The sequence below is a fragment of the Parasteatoda tepidariorum genome, chromosome 3 (assembly GCF_982258835.1).
Source record: "Parasteatoda tepidariorum strain Cologne lab strain chromosome 3, Ptep-v5.0, whole genome shotgun sequence".
Classification (NCBI taxonomy): domain Eukaryota; kingdom Metazoa; phylum Arthropoda; class Arachnida; order Araneae; family Theridiidae; genus Parasteatoda; species Parasteatoda tepidariorum.
In genome coordinates this window covers 96,611,540-96,633,795 of record NC_141757.1, presented here as the reverse complement: position 1 = coordinate 96,633,795, position 22,256 = coordinate 96,611,540, and the positions used below count along the sequence as shown (strand labels likewise).

Below are 22,256 nucleotides of genomic sequence, written 5' to 3'. Positions count from 1 at the left end.
ATTACATCCAAGACATTAATTTTCAGTGTTTATTTAATTTAGTAATTATAAAATTTTATTAATTACTTAAGTAAATTTTTCACATTTAAAAAAAAAAGAGATTTTTTAAACTCCGTGTTAAGTATTACACCCAAGACATTAATTTTCAGCGTTTATTTAATTTAGTAATTATACAATTTACTTTTTATTGTACAATCTGAATGAATTTGTATTTATTTCGTAAAATGATTTTTACATAACTTTTGAAAGTTCAAATCGTAGTTACAAGGATTCAGAGTTTTCTCCTGCTTACACCATTTTTGCAATTTTATCAAATTTTCCTTAAACACAAATCGTGAAAAAATATGAACAAACAGGTTTGTGTATGAATCGATTTGTAACGATTTGAAATTATATAATGCAATGATATTCTATTTGTTTTCCTTTATTTTGACGGAGGTGTTTGCTACATGCTGTAAAGGAAGTGCTTACATCACGCTGGGTTTACAAAATACTGTAAAAAGTATATTGAGAAAAGGAAATTTTGAGATAAATTTCGATGATCTTGTAAAAAAAGGTATCAAGTTGTTGTATATCAAAGGTATCATCAAAAAATATTACGCTGCATATTTTATAGTTTCAGCTGTGTCGAAAACTGTGCAAAAATTGACAAAATAATTGTTATCAGTAATTTTAGTATTTAGTAATTTTATCAGTAATTTTAGTATTTAGTATATTAGTAATTTTAGTATAAGTAGAAAGAGAAAATATTACCATTATACTGTTGGATGTTAGCTGTTAGTTTAAGGTTTTGTATCTATTTAGTTTAGAAACGCAAATAGTTATGAAAAAGTTTTACAATTATGTAAAAAGTTCACAAAAAAACATCGTTAAAAAGTGTATCACTGTAAGAGTGACAAAAAAAAGGTATTTTTTGAAGATCGGTGATTTTTTTCTGCAAATAATAATAATATTAAAATAATAATAAGAAATTGATTGTAAAACTCTTAAGTTTAGCTAAGTGTGCAAAGACTAAGCTTGAAGTACAAAAATTACTCTAGCGACACTTTCAGAATTTAGTGAGTGAAAAGTGAATTTACCAAAATTTAGTAACTGTTTCAAACTTAATCGTAAAAGCAAGAAAAATAATAAAAACTGTTGAAAAGGGGAAATCTGATAGCCTTGGACATATAATAATTCAACATTATTTTTAAAAAATATTACATAATTGTTTCACAGCCAATTATTAAGTATAAAATGCAAAATATTAAAATGATATTTTTTTGGGGATTAAATTTAATATTGACTTCACACTGAAAGAAGAGAGAGAATTGCGAGTTTGAAATAAATTTATTACAATGACAATCCTAAATTGATGAAGCTGCGTAAGTGCCTAGTTGCAAATTGCGAGAAAATAATTAAAAATTCTATGAAAAACGTTAAATAAATTGAGTAAGTGAATCGGTATTAAGTTAAACCTTCACCAACCACAGTGGTGACGTAAAATATCATTAGTAGTAGACGGATCATGGGTTTGAGTTTCCTTGCCGTTAGTCTAGCCGTAGAAGGTTTCCGTGGTTTTTCTCCCCTTGTAATGCAAATGCAAGTATATTATATTTCCTTCACCACGAAAGCATATTTCTCCCAATAGTTGATCTAGGAGTTTCCTTGCCTTCGCGATTGTGTTAAAAATTATATTCTAACTCAATTATTGATAAACTTTTTTCGGATATTATATAACTAAGTACAAATATAATTCCGATAATCGAGCAGATTTTTTAGTAACTATTAAACTGTTTTTTATACCTAAAAAATACCAAAACATATTTTTTTTTGTTAATTTTGATCTCATTTATACCAAAGGGTTAACTGATGTTAGACGTTCATAGAAATACTCGCCTGTCCATTTGAAGTAAAGGGGGGAAAATCAGAAGTTTGAATGTGTCCTAAACAAATTAACGTATTCGTAAAATATATTTTATAGTATACGCATTAAGAATATACACGTTTCTAAACAATGCATTATGAAAAAAGAAGAAAAAACTTAATTTATGTGGGTTTTTTGTTTTTGTTTAACATATTGAATTAGAACAGGAATAGTTTAGATTGATTTCGGAAGCACGAACTCTGAAATTTTGCGTAGGAAGTTCAAATCGGGTAAAGGTATTCCTAGGATGTATTAAATAATGAATACTGTGTAAAAAATTTCGGATCAAATTACGGTAAAAAGTACTCTTAAAAGTACTAAAAAAGTGGCGGTACTCTTTATTGTAAAATTTTATGGAACAAAAAAAAACTGATATACCTTAATTTTTACAGTAATATTTACTGTACAAACATTGAATCACTGTAATTAAATATTACTGGAAAAATTAAGGTATAAATTTTACGGTAAAAAATATTTTACGGTAAAATAGATTTTATGAATGCTGCACTCAGGTTGCCAATACTTTTAACCATAATATGATCCAGAATTTTTTGCTGTGTATATGCACATATATACACGTCTCCCAACAATAAGTAACCATTATGAAAAAAACCCCAATTGATCTGGGGTTTTTTCCCCCCGTGTTCAGCACATTGAATTCAATAGGAATTGATTGATATATTCATCTGAGAAGCAGGAACTATTTGAAAATCTGTTGCCCAGTGTTATTTTTAAAATCAGCGACACAGAAACGAAATTCATTTTATACAAATTTTATTGTTCCAAAATAGCTCCAGGCTTTAAGAAACAAAACGACAATAAAACAGTGCATGTACAAAATATTTGCTACACTTTGTAAACAATACATATACAAAATATTTGCTACACTTTGTAAACAGGGTATAAAAAAAACGTGTAAACAAAATAGATATCAAAATAACCTCTCTTTTCATTCTACCGCACTGCAACAGTGTTATTTTACATCGTAACAAACATTCCCACAGCACAGCTGTCTCGAATTGTCACGTGATATAAGACACCACTTGATAATCTCTGGAAAAAATTGCGTAGATTGTTTGGCACACACCAAGGATTCAATCCATGATTCAAATGTGAGAAGAAAAAACTGTCTCGTTAAGTTCTTTTTTTTTCTCTTCCCACCACCTTTAAAATCTAGATTCTTTTAAGCATGGGACATAAATCATTCACAGACTATTCATTACATATGTCATGTTGCTTGCAGATCTTAACGGATATTAGTTATCCATTAGTAGTTATGATTAATTATTTTTATTTATCAACTAAAAAGTTCTTTTAAAAAAAAAATCGTCTGAAAAAATTAAGAGGACGCTAAACCACTGGAGAGATGCTTCATGGCAAATTCTTTTTAATCTCTTAAGCCCAGTAGCAGAATTTATCAAGCCAATCTGCAGTGCAATCTTCATGATTTTAAATTTGTATGCCAAAACATAATTGGAGACTATTATCGTAAACATTAGGCTTAATCAAGCCTGTGTAGAGCAAAATAAGGCAGAAAAAAGTTGTACACAAAAAAATGTCGTTGAAAAACCTATTTTAAATAAAATGTTTGTACGCTTTTACATTAATGGAATAAATGAAAGTTAAAAAGTAGATTAAGTTCCTATACAGTCTAAAAACAAGCAACTGAAGTTTCCACCAATTAAGATTTGATTTTTAAATTTTTTCCTTGTCAACTAAATTTTTTATGTTTCGAAATTCCTGTCAATGATTTGAAAAATTTAAAAATCTCGTTTGTTTGTATCTCTGCAGATTGGTAAACAAGTTTTGTAAAAGGACTTGAAACAAATAATACCTTTTTGTAATTTCTAGGTTTTTTTTTTTTGAATCTGAGATGAGAAATTATCTTCAAGTGCTGTGATATTTTTTTTTTAAATTCTGAGATTTAAATTTATCTTCGGGTACTCTGATAATCTTCAAGCACCTGCTGCCGTGCTGGAGGATTTCTGCTCCCGGATACATAAGTAATTTAAAGTATAGAAGTTCAGGTTAAACTTAGATACTAACAGATTATGGCAGGATAACTTGACTTACACAATGAGAAAGTTATCTTGCAATAATTTGTTTGCATTTTGATATTTTCAAAACAATTTTCCGGTATTTGAAATTTCGTGGTTTACTTAAGGTTTACATTGAACTCACTTTTCTCTTAACTTCAAATTTTAAAATACCGATGGAGAACAAAATTTTGCAAGAAAAGTTTCTCCCGTTGTATATAGTGTCCTCTTAAGAGATAGCAGTAACTCTAGTATTTCTACTGGTGAAAATTGAGTTTAATTCATAATTTTCACTTAGACATAACAAAAAGAAAACACGTCTTATAATGGTGCAAGTTTGAAAAAAAAGAGAAACAATTTAACCATATAAAATGATCAAATCTTGCAACAGATTTTTGCTGCTCTAAATAATCAGCACTTATTACTGTACTTGGGCCTTATAAGTTTACAAAACGTGCATCTTCAATCTTGTGGATTTTGCACTTATCATAATAATAGTGGTATTTTTATAGATAGCACTACGTGCCAGATCTATTTTCAATATTTGATTGTGTTGTGTTAGAGATTAGAAAAGTTAATTGTGTTTTGTGTTATGTTGTTGCGTATGTGTATTGTCCTGTTGCATGTTAAATAAAAGAAAATAATTACAAACCTGCTTGTAGTAAGTTTAATTTGACCAGATCTCTTTATCTATTAATAGGATGATTAAATTGTAATTAGTTAAGTTTAAACTTAAATAGTTAGAAGATAATCAACGACTATAAAGGTGTTGATAGCGGTTTCATGGTGCCCAAGATCAGACAATCGTTGTATGTATTTTCGATTTACTATAATTAAAGTATTGTTTATTTGATTGTTAAAAAAAATAAGATAGTGAATATACTAATTTACTTAATATAAATTAGTAAAATATGATGAGATATTTTATTGTAAGTTGGGGTTTCGGGAAAAAGAATTGATATCGCTTAGTTTGAGTTTCGTTATGAGACAGTGTTGGATAATCGTTTTCGGATATTTGTTTTTGTTTATTACAAAATATCTTTTTTGATAAAAAAAGGCGAACCCCATAAGTCTTATTAGGCGAAACGATTACGCCAAATTTAACTAAAGTATCTACTTTAAAGACTTTAATACCTTGAATAACTTATTCAAGGGAAAGAGTTAAAGACTTATTGAAGTAATATCCGATAGAGTAGAAAATGGACAAAGCTTAAAATTAGAAAGAAAAAGATTTAAAATTAAAACAAGAAAAGGAAGACAGAGAATTCCGATTAAAATTAAAAAAAAAGGAAGTGGAATATAAATTACAAATTGGAAATAGATCTGTCTTGTAACGTCATCTACAGAACTACTACTCTTAATGATAATTGCAACAGTGGGTTTTGCAGTAAAATAATAAGATTAAAAGTGAGGAAATTGTAAATTTAACTGAATGCTGTATTCTAAATTTGATAGAATTTACTATAAAGTAATTGTTCGTTTGTAAAATATATTTTTTCTTCAAAACATAAATTTTTTTTTATTTAATTCTAAGAAATCACAAACTAAATTTTATTTAACCTTATAGTTAACCATTATAAAATCTGACATTGCAATAGACAGAATGTTGAGAATTAAGTAAAACGTTGCGTTTTAGAAACAGAAAAAAGTTGCTTTTGCGGTGTATTTAACCTGAATCTATAACCTCCTCCAACTTGAATTGGTTGATAAAAACTGCTTTTATAAACTAAATTATCTAACAAATAATTACTTTTTTAAAAATTTTGTTTTCATATTTAGCTGCTAAAAATTTAATTATTAGTTATCTTTGGCTTAGCTTTAAAAATGCAACTCTTTTACCTTAAAAAAATAAGCATTTATATAAAATCTGGCGATTGAAAAATAAGTTAATTTTTTACTTCATTGTTATAATTTCTGTTCATTGTTTTCTTCTTGATATCCGAATTTCATGTTCTAAGCATATTTTGATATGTTCTGTATGGATGATGGATTTTTGGCGAAGTTTTGAGTTATGAAAAGTTCTTAGAAGCATGTCCACTGTTCATCCATGAGGCTACCACCGCCAACGTATGATGCTGTATTTACAGGATAGGGGCCCAAAAAGTCATCAATTAAAGGTGGGACTAGTCCGGTATATTGTCTAAGGTTGACTGGTGGGAGGTATTGGTCAAGTTCAGATTCATCCAAATTGTCCATGGCTTCTCTGGTCAGCTGACCAACATCTACGTAGCTGAAATCTATCGGTTGTTGTTCAAAAGCATTTCCATCTGGAAAAAATAGGTATACTTAAAAACTTAATGTCTAAAAGATAGATTTTTTAAGATGCAAATATATAAATTAAAATGTTCTAACATTATATTAAAATAACCTTTACAGTTTTTCCCTTTTATTGTCAGTTGTTGCTATATATACTAAATTATCTGCTGTTGGTGTTTCTAATCCCCAAGAGGTCCATATATATATACTAACTATGACTAAATTATTTATGAAAAAAAAAAGAATTGTGAAAGAAAAAGTAAGTGAAAAATGCTAATTAAGAATATCGATATCTTAAAAATAAACGTAATTAATTATAAATATAAAATGTTATATAAACGTAAATATGCAATATAAGTATGTAACGTAAGCATGTGCAAGAGTTGAATTGTATGCAGACTAGACGCTAAAAAAACATTACGAAATTAGACATTGACATTAGACATGATATCTTAGGCACTAATGAATGATTTCACTTAGAGTGCAGAATAGGGTGCACTGTAATTTGGAGTTTTAACTGAATTTAAAATCACCCAATATTTCAACCCTGATTTCTCAATTTTAAGTCATTTATCTTGTTTTCTACAAGAACATAAAAAATTTTCAAAATTAGAGAGGCACCCCTTTGAATTTTTTACCTAAATTTCAAAGAAATGATAATCCAAGCACAGTTTTAATTTTGAAAAAATTAAGTTTACTTTCACCTGTTGTTTATTTTATGCAATGAGTTAAAAAAAAATTCAAATTAGAAATTTATCATGTTCGCTATATCGTGAACTTTTTGACTGTTTGTAGCTCTTAAACTATTCGATATTCATAGTCGCATAGTTGTTGGGGAAGTTGACTTGTTAGGAAAATATCTAACTTGATGAGTTGCCAATAAGATAATTCTGTTATCGTATTTCCGATACAGTTTTAAATAATTATCACCCATCTGAGGAAAATATACAAATTAATACCTTTGCACTTATTTGCTGAAATAGGATATTCGTTTTCGAAATATTATCTTATACGATAGTTAAAAGTTGTAATTCAATATCTGTTTCTTAAGGTCAATGAATTATAAAAAATTCGTGTTTAACTATTTGTTTATTTTTTTTAATTCAACTTTTCCTTTTATTTGCGTTTATTCAGTATTTTTGTTTATCCCTGCTTCGAAATGCTGTCTTTAATTTCCTATAACAGCTTGAAGCATTTGTGCTCCCCGATTCAAAGATAGTTTCAAAATTTCAATTTGTCAGTTCAAGGGAGATCTTGAAAAATGAATTGGGTATAATATGAAAAAAGCACAACTACTTCCACTTACTAGGAATAACATTTACCTTTTAGTTTAATTAATAAACTGAGTTTTAAATATGTTTACTTAATTCATAAACTTCGGTAAAACAACAATATAAATTATTTCCAAAGGAACTAGACTAATACAATTCCAACCTAGCGAGTAGCGACTTATAAACAAGACACTTCATTTGATGCTTTTACTTGTTGCTAGAAATCAGGTTAGCAGAAAATGCTGTTTACTAGTTAAATTTAGTAGGAATAACACGATCTGTGACTTAGGCTATAGTATACCCAATTATTCGTATTACTTAAGCATTAGCCGTTATTTCTATTTAAACTGTAGACAACTCTGTTAAGTAGATTATTGCACGTTCTTTAATGTTTAAATATTTTTTACACGATAAATAATTAACGTGGTTACGTCACTGAATTAGTATTCCTAAAGTATTTCGAAACCACGTGTTTTTTTGCTGTAATTTCAAAACGTGTTTTTGTAAAATTAACTAATTTAAAATTAACGTTAATTGAAATTTAAAAAAAATACGTACTAGAAAGCAAAGTTAATGAAAGAAAATGTACTGATTAGTTTAGGGGAAAATGCGCCATACTCTTATTGAAGAAAATGATGCTTAATTAATTTTGGTAATTAAAACTGCGGGTATTCTAGTAACTGATTCTGTTTATAATTGGTACCAAGCATGCTAATATAAGTATCGTACTGCTGTCGGCTCTGTAGCAATTGGTTATTTAATTACGGTTCATCGTAAGGGATAAATACAGGAGAAAATCGCTTGATTGTGAGAAATTTTGACTACCGTGATTTCGAATATGATTCAAAAGCCAATCACGTTCGACACACACGCGCGTGACGTCGCTTACAGGTATCCAATTAAATCTGATTTAAATATGGTTATATTTCTCTTCTCGAGTTGTACGTACCCAATTATAAAGTTCATTATTAATTCAAAAATTCAAGTTTATGTTTTTATTGCGTCACGTGTTTTCAGTGATATCAGTAGCGTAAAAATAATCAAAATAAAGTTTACTTTGCCGAATGTGTAAGATACTAAATTTATTGAGCAAATATCAAAGTTATGGTTCTACGTACCTACATTAAAATCAAATTGTAATTGTATAATATTATATGCCAAATTCATAAATTACTTTAGAACAAAATAAAAGATTTTTTTTTTCTCGCTGTAGCATAAGAATATTTTTAAGAGCCTGTTTTTGGGAGTAATTCATAGCTGCATTTTTTAATTGCTTAGAATAGACACGTTTATAATATAAATTGATTATTTCTTTTTTTTACCCTTTGAAGTTTTCAAAAACAAGAAAACAGAATTTTTAACATAAATACATACCTAATTTCAGCCTCCTGTTTAGCGTAGTCAGTTCCTCCAGGGGTGGACTACAGGGAGGGGTTGGTGGGCTTGAAGGAGCTCCTGAGATATTTTCCATTTTCATAGAATTGGAATCAGAAGAATCACTATACTTTAATGACCTATCAAAGTATGCAACAATGCAATTAACTATATGCATAAATAAAAATAATAATCTATCAATTATTACATTTAGCTATGCAAATTTGTTCTGAAGTTTTTTTGTTATGCACTACTTTACTTTCTCTTTGAAAAATGTGTGAAAAATCGGATTTTTGACCGGGCACCTGTTGTAAGTTCGGAAAAAATTTAAACACACAAGGTTCTAAATTTTTCAAAGAAAAAAATAGATATTTTTTTAATATATATATATATATATATATATATATATATATATATATATATATATATATATATATATTATATATATATATATATATATATATATATATATATATGATATTTTAAATTGTTAACCTTTTTCTCCGTTTTAAAATCCAGATAATTCCTTACGGCAAGATAGTTCATGAAGTTTGAAATTATAGTTTTGCTTTGAATTTAAAGCACTTTATATGTTGTTCTTTTTTTCGATTGACGAAATTATCACACCCATAGTCCTTAGTTAATACATCTCCAAAGACATATATATATATATATATATATATATATATATATATATATATATATATATATATATATATATATATATATATATATATATATATATATATATATATATATATATATATGTCTTTGGAGATGTATTAACTGATGTAAAAAGAACAACATATAAAGTGCTTTAAATTCAAAGCAAAACTATAATTTCAAACTTCATGAACTATCTTGCCGTAAGGAATTATCTGGATTTTAAAACGGAGAAAAAGGTTAACAATTTAAAATATCATTAAACTTTTTTTTAAAAATCAAAAATTAAACGAGAATTTTTCAGGCAGATGAAAAACATAAATTTCTATGAATAATTCTCTTATTCTCAATTTTTATATATTTTTAGGAACTCAGAGAATTGGTTTTTATTTTACAACCATCGTTAAACAGCCGACGCAACTCTGAGCTTACGGCCACAAATTTTCATATCCATAACATTGTAATTTTGAACCCTACCAAGAAGAATGAAATATTTTACTACCAGAGAATTTGAAAATTTCATCCCTTTAAGAAAAGATTTTGCAAATGCAGCTAAATTTTTCAACGATTAAAATATTTTTAGTTACCTAAACACTATGGCAGTGTTTGCCTGTCCAGCAGGCTGCTGTGGTTTTTCGTTCCCAGATTTGGATGATTTCTTCCTTCTTGGTTGGTATTTGTAATCAGGATGTTCCCGTTTGTGAATAATTCTCAATCTTTCTGCCTCTTCTACAAATGGTCGTTTGTCATCTTCATTGAGCAATCTTAAAGAAGGAAAAAAAAACACATTTAATCGTAATCAGAAACATAACATGTTAAATATGAGACGTCCTGAGCTAAGTTTAATCAAGTTCATTAATAAGATTTTGAGGAAATCAAAGTTATATGTTAATAATGCTAATTGAATTCCTATGAATTAAGTAAACTTTGTTTCTACTTAGTTTATTGGTTTCAGAAAATATACATCTGACATATATATCTGACAGCTTCTTATATGTACAGAATTGAATTGTTTGTTCTAGGGCAAAAATTACTATCACAAAATATTTATCGATATACATAGCAGAACATGTGAACTATTTATATTTCATATGTTGGATTATAACTGATTGAGTTACTTGTTCTATAGCTTTAATTTCAGTCACCCAATATTTCTTGAAGAACTTAGTAGAACCTGTGAATTATGTACACTTTATACGTTGGATTGTAACAGAATGAATTGTTTGTTCCATGTACATTCCATATGTTGAGTTATAACGGATTGAGTTCCTTGTTCTATGACATTAATTCGAGAACTTAGAAAAACATGTCAATTATTTACACTTTATCTGGTGGACTATAACGAAATGAATTGTTTGTTCCATAACATTAACTTCTATCTCACAATATTATTTGAAGAACGTAGAAATGTTAATTATTTACGTATATGTTAATTATTTACACTTAATTTATCAAACTGCAGCAAATTGAATTGTTTGTTCTATGACATTGATATCTAACATACATATTACTAGGAAAACGTAACAAAATAACAAGTAAAGTGATATTTTGAAAACCTCTTATCTGTTAGAACATGTTATGGTCATTTGTAAGCAAAAAGAAACACTAATTTTCTGCTAAGTCTTTAAATGAAATGGTTTTAAATGATAAAAATGTCACGTAAGCAGTTTCCTGATGTTTTTTTACATTCTTTAGTTGATTTTTCCAGTTCATGGAAATATTAATTCATTTATAACTTAGATTAATTTTTATTTTTACAAATTCATAAAGAAAATTAGAAAGCTATTTGATATTTCTTTTGTTTGTTTATTAGTACCATATTAAGATTGAACTTAGTAGAATACTAAAAATTAACAATAACAGTGAAGAGTTAATTTATTCTTAATTTAAAATTGCAAAACTAATTGAAATTGCAAAACTAAATGCTAATTAAAGTTTCACTTAAATTGTGTAACTGACATTGTTGAAAGAATTTAAACAATGCTAAGTGAGAATTTAAGATAAGAGGGTGTTCACACTAAAGAATTTTTATCCGGGTGTGTCCACGCACTATGTGAAAAATCGGTTCTTTTTTATCTTCTATCAGATATTAGGTATAGGTTCTGACCTCTTAAATCATTCTAGTCGAGGATGGGATCGCCGATAAAAGATTAATATCCACCCAACTGTCATCGATTAACGAAATAGGTGATAAAGCTATCTCCTAGGAAAATCAATTGTTTTTTTTTAAACTGTAGAAGTAACTATGGTATAATCATCTAGGGATGACATACAAATGAGGAATGAAGATTGAGATGCTCCGCATTATTTGTAGGGTTCCCATCATATGGTTTCCAACTTAAACTTGGGTTTTTATATTCCTTCGAGGAGAGAAGTCAAAGTTTTTTGAAAGTTTCATTTTTTCTGCAAAATTGGGTATTTTTTAAAAAAATTAAAAACTTTCACTGTTGGAAATTGGGGTTTGTATTATGCAATAAAATTGTTCAAATGTGCTACAGCATTTATAAGTTGCCTACAATGTAAGAAATTCCGGCTCAAACTACGGACCACAGTACCGGATTTTTGAATGCATCATCCGTAAAATCCATTTTCACCGTAAACTATTCTAGCGTAATTTTTACAGCAATGTTTATTTAATTAGAGTAATTCAGTGATTTTCCGGTAATTATTACTGTAAAAATTAAGGTATATAAGATTTTGATTATTAAGGTATACAAGATGAAGGTTATAAGATAAGATTAAAGTATATAAGCTTTGAGTAAAAGAACGAACGCGGTTAGAAAAAGTTGATGGGAACGCTTGGAATGTTTGATAATTTTTTCTTAGATGTTTTTATTTTGCAGTAAGAACAAAAGAACTATATTTTTTTCTATTATTAAAGCATAGCCTGTCTATTTAAAATATGTGAAATCAGTTTTCAAAATTTTTCACAATTCGCAAATTATTGTTCGTAGTACAAGTTGTTAGCTTAAAAATGTCTTCATTAACCCTATAAAATAAAAATAAAATAATTTGTTCATAATAATTGTTCTAAAATAATTGTTTTAAATAAAAAAATCACAAAACCATTCCAAAACGTGTTATTTCATTGAATCGTTTTTTAAAATAAAAATTGAAAACGATTAAAAAATGTACCCTTTATTGGAATTCTTTGCAGAAAATATTATTTTTTTCTTTGTAAATTAAACTGTTATCCTTTTGTAAAATAGGACACATGAAGACTATATTTTGAGTAAAGGCATATTTTAGAACAAGGGTGCGTAATTTGTCCGAACTTTGAATCTTAATATATTTTTATATTAAATTAGTTTTAAGAATATTTGATTTCAATGATGTATATATCTCAATATATTTATATAGCTTTTTTTATATTTATATAAGTCTGAATCACTAAAAAGTACTTTAGTGAAATAAAAGGATTTTATAGCTCGATAATTTTAAAAGATATTTCTTAATAACTTTGTATTTGCTAGTTATTTTTAATAAGACAAAAAATTATTTCAGCTAAATGCATTGAAAATAATACTAATACATATTAGTTACTACGTGGTTGAGAATCACTAAACCGTGATTTCACATGGAACGCCACTTCTCAGAAATTCTCATTTTTTAAATCGTACTGCACAGTATTTTTCTCATATTATTATCTGGTTTACATGCCATTTTTACATCGCATACGTGCCCCTATAGCATTGTTGTTTCTAATCAGGTGTAATTTTTGTAAAAATCAAAGCAGTCACATATAAACGCTTTCAAACTTCAAAATATTTTGTTATTTGTTCTAAAACAGTGTTGTAATATGACTTTAAAAAAATTTACGATTAAAAAGGATATTTTAGTGTCATTTAAATTATTTGTATAGAAATTTTTTTAAGTGGAGTACATTTTGCATACTTTGCATAAGGTGACATTATTTGTTAATATAGTATTTGATAAAATATTAAGATTGATATTCTAATTTGATTTTTAAAAGGTGATCCTTTACTTCTATTAGTTTGTTTACAATTGATTAAAAATGACTAGAGTGCTATCAAAAGCTTTTTAAGTTTTTTTTTCTCAAAATGATTCATTAAAATAGTGAAAAATAATTATAACAAAGATTCTCATAAATATAATAATCTTAAAAACAATAAAAGTAGTAGTTTCTTTTACGGATTGTTTAAAAAACAACTGCCTGGTAAATATGTAAAACTTCAGTTTCATAACTGTTTCAAATACCGAACACACTATAATAATATTTTTGTTTAGTTCATTAAAATTAACTCTTAAAGTATGATTACTTCTTGTGTTAACGCTTAGTTAATTTTATGCTGTATAAACATGCTGTATTTCACACAGTAAAAATATAGGATTTAGCATCCTTTCTAAATAAATGAAATAAAATAATCAAAAATAATAAATGAATAAAATAATCAAAAAAATAAAACTATGTACTAAAATTATACGCACAAAAAAAGTTGTATGTTTAAAATTTGATTTCTCAGGATTCGATTTTCTCTAAATAATTGCAAAAACTGTATACCTTACAATTCAAAATGTTTCGCTTATTAATAAATAAAATGATAAAGAATAATAAATACTTAATTTTTTTTGCATGTAATTATCTTTGGATAAACGAATTTTGTAATTGTGTGCTATTTCTTTTAATTCGCTTAAAATGTTCTCGAGATGGCGAAGCATGCAAAAAATAACTACACTAAAATTTAAACTAAAAATTCTCAAATAAAATCAGTGAAAATGAGAACAAAATTCTTCTAATTAAGAAAAAAACATTGGTGAATCTTAGTGGTCATTTAAGCTAGAAAAGAAAAAAAAACATTGGTGGTCATTAGAGAACTGCTTTTTTGTTTCAGAATAAAAAAATTCATACGAGGACTAGAGAAAAAGAATTTTCGGTGTATAATTTAGATAAAATCATGTTTAGCGCAAATTATCTAAATATTATGAGAAAAAAAGATGTAACAATTTTCACAGCGTATATATACATACACATCCACTTATGTCAACATCTTAGATGCAACGATGGAAGTTCAGATAATCATGGACGACGCCTCGTTCAAAGGTTCAAACATAAGAAGAAAAAAAACTCTTCTTCTTTTACTTTAATGTTTTTAGAAGCAAAATCTATTTGTTGCACTGTAAAAAAATTCTGTATCAAATTATGGTATAAAGTACCTGCTCTTTGGAGGCATCATTTGGAGGCATAATTAAATAAATATTACAGTAAAAATCATGATATAATAATTTACCGTAAAATGTATTTTTACAGTAAATTATTATATCATGATTTTTACTGTAATATTTATTTAATTAGTGATTCTGTGATTTTACGGTAACTACAACTATAAAAATTACGGCATATAAAATATTTTGGGTCCGTAACTTCTTTTTGTAAAAATGAATTTTAGACTAAAAAGTACCAGCAACCTAATGTCCGGTGCTTTTTGCCGGAATTTTTTGCAGTGTATCTTAAAATTTTGAGGAGTATTAAATATATCCAGGTTGTTTACAAACTCATCCAACACACTTTTTTGCATCAGTTTAAAGCATTATTTTGTGAAATGTCATCATATTTTAGAAATGATGCAACCATCTATTCACTTTAAATACTTTCTTTGCCTCATTTTAAATATGTATGTTGCATCGAGGTTATTTTTTCTTGTTAATATTCCCAGGTTTTATAATTTAAGTACTTTTTTAAAGATTTCTGTAAAAAAAAGCAAAAATTATTTTGAAAATTTGAAAAACTGATACGAAATGTTCCATAGTATGAAAGAACTTTCTATGTTTTTTACAATCTCCAAGATTAACAATGCGACCCCATGGTTTATAGTGTCCGGTTATAGTTTTGAATTCAAGCCAGTAAAAACGAGCCAATTTCTCAAACTAAAGGTGCTCTTGAATTATTATTTAGTACCGAAGATAGTAACTCTTAAATATTTTGTACACAAATCATTATACGTATATAGTGTTATATATGTATAGTACTCATTCTAATTAACATTGTATAATTAAAGAGAGAAAAATATTGAATGCAGTGTCACAATTTTAACTTTGTTTGTTTTTTATAGAGTAAATTTTGCAAAATTTTAATTTTCCTAGTTAGCTACCTTGTTTTTCACTTGAGTCCCTGCACCTAATGACTTTATATATGGGGACGCTAGGTTTAAGTATTCGAAATGACGTATGAAAAAAAAGATTTTAAAACTTCTCACCAAATAAAAATTACAATAATAAACAAATTTGTTTATATTAAATTAACGAGTATATTACCTTTCAAGATAGAATTTTGAAGAATGTGATTTGAATAATAAAAAATTCTGTGTAATAATAAAGCATTCCAGTACCTCTATATCAAATTTTAGTTGTTCAAATATTCCATAATATTATGTAAAAACTGGTGTCGTAATTTTCTCAAGAAGGGAGCATTGGCGTGCAAAGCAGTGAGAAAGAAAAACGAAAATTGCAGTACACAAATTGTTACAAAGAGCTTAAAATGATTTGACCATGAACGCAATCAATCAAGAATCAAGCTTTACAATAATAAATGCAATTTATTAAAAAAGTAATTGTCCTTTTACTTTTGTTTAGCAGCAATTTCAATAAAAGTATATCATAATTATTTGGTGTATTGGCTAATATTGATGATTTTAACAATTCTGACCTATGGCAGAAGGAATTTACAAATGAAGGCCAAATTTATTTCAAATAGAAATGGCATGTCAGAAAATTTAATGGTTTGGGGTGCTACTAGCATTCTAGAAAATATTTTATACCTTAATCAGGTTGAGCAAATCTTACTGATAACTTTTTCGTTGGTCTTTATTTTATAGCATATTAGAAATGTGATAGCAATTAATAAGAATTTTTTTAACAGACGAGACTTTGATATTGTGAAAAAGGTTAAAACATGCTGTTTTTATGTATAAACGTGATTGTTTTTTATATTGAAGTCTATTCAAACCTTTTCAAAATTATCGTTAATTTGTTTAAGTTAAACAATTTTCAAATACTCATAAATTTAAAGGTTTTATTGCTGAGAGATTCAATAGTGTTGTCACATTATGAAATTTTATAATTGTTTGCATTTTTAAGTTTCTCAAGCAAAGAATATTAAAATATTACTGACAAAATGCATAAACAACTGATAGAAACGATATTTGACATCACTAGTTATCAGGTCAAGGTATAAATATAATAAAAACAAATCAAAATTACTTAATAATATTCAAAATTAATGATTTATTATCTACCTGGCCTTTCACCGATATTGCTAATATTTATGTTAAATTAAGATAATATCTTTAATTATAATCACGCAAAATATTTGAATATTAACACAGGCATGTAAAATTTTATTAAAGCAGTTAAAATAACTTTGAATTGCAATATAGTGACAATGCTTTTCAACACTAAACGAAAGCCACACTTTTTTTTTCTTGTTCTGTTTTTTGTCTTTTTTTATCGCTTGGTTACTGTAGTTTTTCTTGTCTTGTTCTCACCTTTATTTTTCCATTTTTTTTTGGCAACTTAACGTTTTATATTTTCAATCACTTTATAACTTTAGTTTCTTCTCATTCACACGTCTGGCTAAACTTAAAAATGGGAGATTATTTCGAACGTTTGAAATATGTTGACTGTTCCTTCCAATTTGTATATTTTTGAAGCGAATGAAGTTTTTTAATGAAGTAATATATTACAGCTTCAGTATGTTGGGATTATTTATTAAATAGTAACAAATTTTCTTATGAAATTTCTCTAGAGTCAAAACTAACTGTATCTTGAGAATGTGCAAATCCAAAAACAGGTCCATATTTTCCAATTTTTCTTTATTTAATGTGTACAACATAGCTGTTTCGTTTAGTGCAAGAACAGGGACACAATTGAGACATAAGCCAGCTATTGCGGAGTAAATAATGCTGAAAAAACTATATTAACCTATTGTAATTTTTTAAATTTTATTTATCTTTAAATAGTTATTTGTGAATCTCTACTTAAATTGTTCTTGAACAAATTCTCTGAGTTTAAAATTCGTATATTTCATTTTAAAATGTCTTATTTTAGTCAACTTACATCCATACAAATACGCTGTATTTTTGTAATTCATATGGAATTTAACTAAAATTATTTTAAAAATGATAGGCAATCTATAGTTTTTTTTAAAAATTATTACGTTTTCATAATAAATTCTTTTCTAAATTTATTATAATTAATATTAATTTTATTATTCACAATTTAAATTGAATACTAAATTGAGTTAATGTGCTAGTCAGTAACTTTACTATAATTACACAATTGACGCAAATTACATAAACTCAGTTTAAAACATAAATCACACTAATAACTTAAAAAGTTTGATACATGTTTTCATTTCATTGAATTATTTTCAGAAAAATATCACACAGTGAAAAAAATTCAGGTTAGTTTACCGTACTTGTAAGAGAATGAAATTTCTGGTAATAAAACTAAAATATTCAGTATATATAGTATTCAGTATATGTAGTATTCCATATATTTAGTAAAAATACAAAACTTGAAAGAAAAATACAAAATTTGAAATTTAACCGAATATATGGTTTTTATGCCATACTCTAAGGAAGGTATCATGATAAAATTAACAAATCTTACCACTTTTACCACTAAATAGCATGTTAATAAAACTGTATTTTATTGTTAATTTTACTAAAAATGATTACCAAATAGGTTCGGTAAAAATTTCCGTGTTTTTTGGCGTTGCATAAAGCCAGAAACACGGTAAAATTTACCATACACAGGTAGTTTAGACTATTATTTTTTTTTATCAGTGTTCTAAAATGTAAATAAAAGTATATGCAAGCATACTTATTTATCTTCACTTCTCCTTGTAACAAAAACAAATAGCTCAGATTAGCTGGACGTTTTAAATTATACTTAAGGTCTCGCAAAACGTGTTCTCAATTATATTTAAGAAGTAAAGCTAGGCTAGACCATGAATGAGTAAATACAGTAAAAGTAACTTTAAACTTTTTACTGGTACACATAGCACATGTTTCTCAGATGAAGATTATCCAAAATGGAGAGATGCGAATTCAGAAACTGGGCGAGTCCTTCATAAAAAAGTTCATGGTTAAGCAATTAAAAAAGGGGGACAGAGAAAAAAAACATTTATTTCTTAAAATATGGAGTATTTTTCAATAAAAAGTTTGTCTTTTAGAAGGAAAAATGAAAAAAAAAATATATAAATGCTTTAAAAGATATAAAACATTATATTTCGGTATTGAAACAAGTTTAGTTTGAAGTTAATATGAAATATTTTTATTAAAAGCACTTTCATGGTTTGAATAAGGCCTCTTATCTATTCAGTTTAAACAGGTTTAATCATGTAAACGAAAATATTCTAAGCTTTTTACGGCGACAAAATATTCTTTGTACTGAAATACTTTTTGTACTTAGCCTTAATAAATAATTAAATAAATTCCATATTTTTAAAGTTGTAGAGTTGCATTTAATTCTCAAGGAATTTGCATATCTTTTGAGTTGCTTTATTTATTATTAAATAGACAGTTTTTTAGAAACTTGTTAGTTTTGATATAATTTTCGTATATAGTGGTAAAAAATTGACCTGTCATCTTCATGTCTAAGGATGGATCAACTATTACAGTATTTTTATACATGATGATACGATCAAACTAAGATTGATGAATTCGTAAAAAATTAGGCATAACTTTTAAGTAAATGATAGGTGCTGGCAATAATTTATCAAACTATCCATTAAAGTGATCACTTTAGATAAAAAAATGTATGAGTTAATGAATAATGATTGGCACTATTATGATAATTAAATAATGACTTTTATCTAAAACACTAAGCATTAGGATATTTGATTTCAAAATAGGCTTTATCTTTTTTATTCTTTATTCAAACTCAACTTATTTCAATTCTTTGCAAATCCTAAGTCTGTTTTAAAATCTTTCGCTTTCCATTTCCATTTATTACAGATACTCCTTTTCTTCTTAGCGTTCTCGAAATTTACTGTTTTCTTATATTTTGTACCAAGTCGGTATTTTTTAGAAACTGAAAAACTAAAAATATTTTAAAAGAATTTTTTAACGAGAAAATGAAAGAAAATTACTTTTTAAAAAAAAAGTGTAATGACTTACAACTTTTTATTTTATTCTTATTTTATTGCTGTCATATCATTTTAACATTATAACTATTAAATGATGCAATTGGTTCATACTGTCTAAAATTAATGAATCTAAAATTATTGGATCGTATCAGTTACTTCTTACAATAAAAACTAAAAGCTTACACCCTTTTAATTTACACGAAAACTGAAATGTTTTTAACTATAAAACTATATTTATTTATTTGAAGCAAAATTTAAATTACTATAATAATTTTTTTTACATTGTAAAAAATTTAGCATCAAATTACGGTAAAAAGTACCGACCCTTACGGTGCCGGTACTTTTTACCTTAAAATACATTATTATAGGAACATGTTGTGGAACAAAATATCTGATACACTGTAATTTTTAAGGTAATATAGTAAAATCAATGAATCACTTTAATTGAATAATAAAAAATTACGATGTAATATTTTATGGATGAAGTACCTAAAGTACCAATACTTTATACCTGAATTTTATTCAGTGGAGGTATCTTCCATAAAATTTCTGAAAATGGATGAAGGAAATTAGACCTGTATTTTGGGACCAGTGCTTCAATCTAATTTATATGAAGAGCTCATGTTGGTATAATGATAAGCCGCATTATAAAATTGCTTAGAAGAGTGTTTTTTAAAAGTATTATTGATGAAAAAAGCAACGATTTCCCTATAGGCAGTAAGAAACTTCCGTGTATTGTTTGATAATCTAGTTGAAATTTCAGAGAAATGAAAATTATCTATCTGGAAACAATAGTAAGTAAAAGTTATATGTTAAAAATTCACTATTGCAAAATCTGTAGCTAGTCACAGTCCGCTAACCATTCCCGTGTTTTGGTATGGAAGTGCAGTAAACCTTTAAGGCTACAGTGGACGTTCAAAAAAATTTTTTTTAGTTTTTATGCTACACTAAAACTTTTTTTATAACTTATGTATTCTATCAAGATATGCCCTTGCAAAAATTTTTGTTAAAAATATTTGGACCATTTTTGAGAAATTTAAAATTTCTTAAAAAAAATTTCATCAATTTTAAAATGCTCCCAGCGGCTTAAATTAAAATTTTTATTTATTTTTTTTTAATATTCTTTTTTTAGAGATAAATGTTAAAAGCTTTATGCATTATATAGGAATTTTCCTAAATTTATTTTAAATTTATGACCAAAAAACAAATTTTATGTAGATTTTTGTTTCAAAATAAAGGTCGTTAGGTACATGAAACCCGATAACTCTTTTATTACTTGTTATAAAACAGAAACAAATGCATAAACTTAATCTAATATACATGTAAATAACTAGAAAAAAATTTCATCTCAATAGGATGAAAACAAAGTCTACTGGAACATTTTGAATACGTGAAACACAACAAAATTTCAATTTTGAGAAAAACAGCTTTTTGTGTAAGAAAAGGGGCGTGGCTTCATAATGTGAAAACGAAACTACCCTATAATTTCTCAAAAAATGACGAAATTTAAAAAAAAAAAATTCAGTTGAAAAAGCAATGAAACAAGTGTCTAAATATGTCCACAAAAAAAAAACCGAAATTTTTATCAATTTTTGGCAATATAAAGGTCCACTGTAGCCTTAAAAAAAAAAAATTTCTTACCTCCAAAGTTTTCCAAGTGTCTTGCTGAGCTCTGCGTTATGGAGATGAGGATACTGATCCGCTAACTTCCGTCTTGCTGCCTGAGCCCAAACCATAAAAGCATTCATAGGTCTCTTCACATACGGTTTCCTCCGGTCACCTCCGACTCCATTTGAACCACTTTTTACCGGGGCCGGTACGACACTCCAGTCATAACCCCGTAGCACCCGACTAACAGCTGCCCGAATGGACGCCGGATACGTTCCGGAATCGTCCGGCTCTTCTGGATTCATCAACGGATCCATTCCCAATGAAAAGAAGAGGAGGATGTATGAGTACCGATTGTAAAGGAGTAGAAAGAGTAAAATGATGAGATTTCTTCTCCTTCCTCTCGATTTATTACACTGATACTAGGAGGAGTAGAGTTCCTCTCGGTGGTTGGTGGGATGGATCCCCCCCTCACATCTTTTCAACCCGGAGAAGTGTGATTTGTTTGGTTGTTGAATGTTGATCTTCTGTGTATGTATCTCCCCCCTCCCCCCATTTTTGTGCACTTGAGAGACATGTGGATTTTTTTTCTTAATTTAATGTTTTTCTCTTTTTATTTTCTGAGTGCTTGTCGTTTTTTTATGCATAGCGTAGTTTTTACGACAGAATCTTATTGAATGCATGGCGTTTTACTCACTTTTTAAATTAAAGAGATTTATTTTTTAATTTAATTTAATTTAATTAATAATTTATTTTTCGTTATTTGTCATTTATTGAATGTGACTTGGAAACTGTTTCTCAGAAAGAAAAAAAAAATTAAACTCTGTTTTTTTAAATAAGCTAAAAAAATTCAATTTTATTTTTGTCGAGCCTGAAACAAAAATCGTAAGGCGCACACTTCACCCAACCATAGCCAAGCATCTAGTCCCATTTTATGAAAATTTGGTCCAGTAACTAGTACAACCATAATTAATAACCTCTTACTCAGTAAATATGATTAATAATTGCCTAAATAGCACTAATATTGTATGCAG

General features: G+C 27.3%; 1 protein-coding gene across 1 annotated transcript; it reads right to left on the bottom strand.

Moving 5' to 3' along the window:
* Window positions 1-2,663: 2,663 nt before the first annotated feature.
* On the bottom strand, window positions 2,664-21,757 carry LOC107445624 (transcription factor SOX-10). Its single transcript, XM_016060055.5, has 4 exons — window positions 21,256-21,757; window positions 10,094-10,270; window positions 8,844-8,983; window positions 2,664-6,209 (listed from the first exon to the last, which is right to left on the bottom strand). The coding sequence occupies exons 1-4, from the start codon at window positions 21,537-21,539 to the stop codon at window positions 5,965-5,967; spliced, it is 846 nt and encodes a 281-aa protein (XP_015915541.1). The 5' UTR covers window positions 21,540-21,757; the 3' UTR covers window positions 2,664-5,964.
* Window positions 21,758-22,256: the final 499 nt, after the last annotated feature.

What these genes read in the sequence shown, in the direction of transcription:
- LOC107445624 (XM_016060055.5), bottom strand. Translation starts at nt 21,539, where the DNA reads ATGGATCCGTTGATGAATCCAGAAGAGCCGGACGATTCCGGAACGTAT. An exon ending in ACACTTGGAAAACTTTGGAG is followed by an intron (nt 10,271 to 21,255) that starts GTAAGAAATTTT and finishes TCCTTCTTTAAG; the next exon opens with ATTGCTCAATGAAGATGACA. An exon ending in AAACAGGAGGCTGAAATTAG is followed by an intron (nt 6,210 to 8,843) that starts GTATGTATTTAT and finishes TATTTTTTCCAG; the next exon opens with ATGGAAATGCTTTTGAACAA.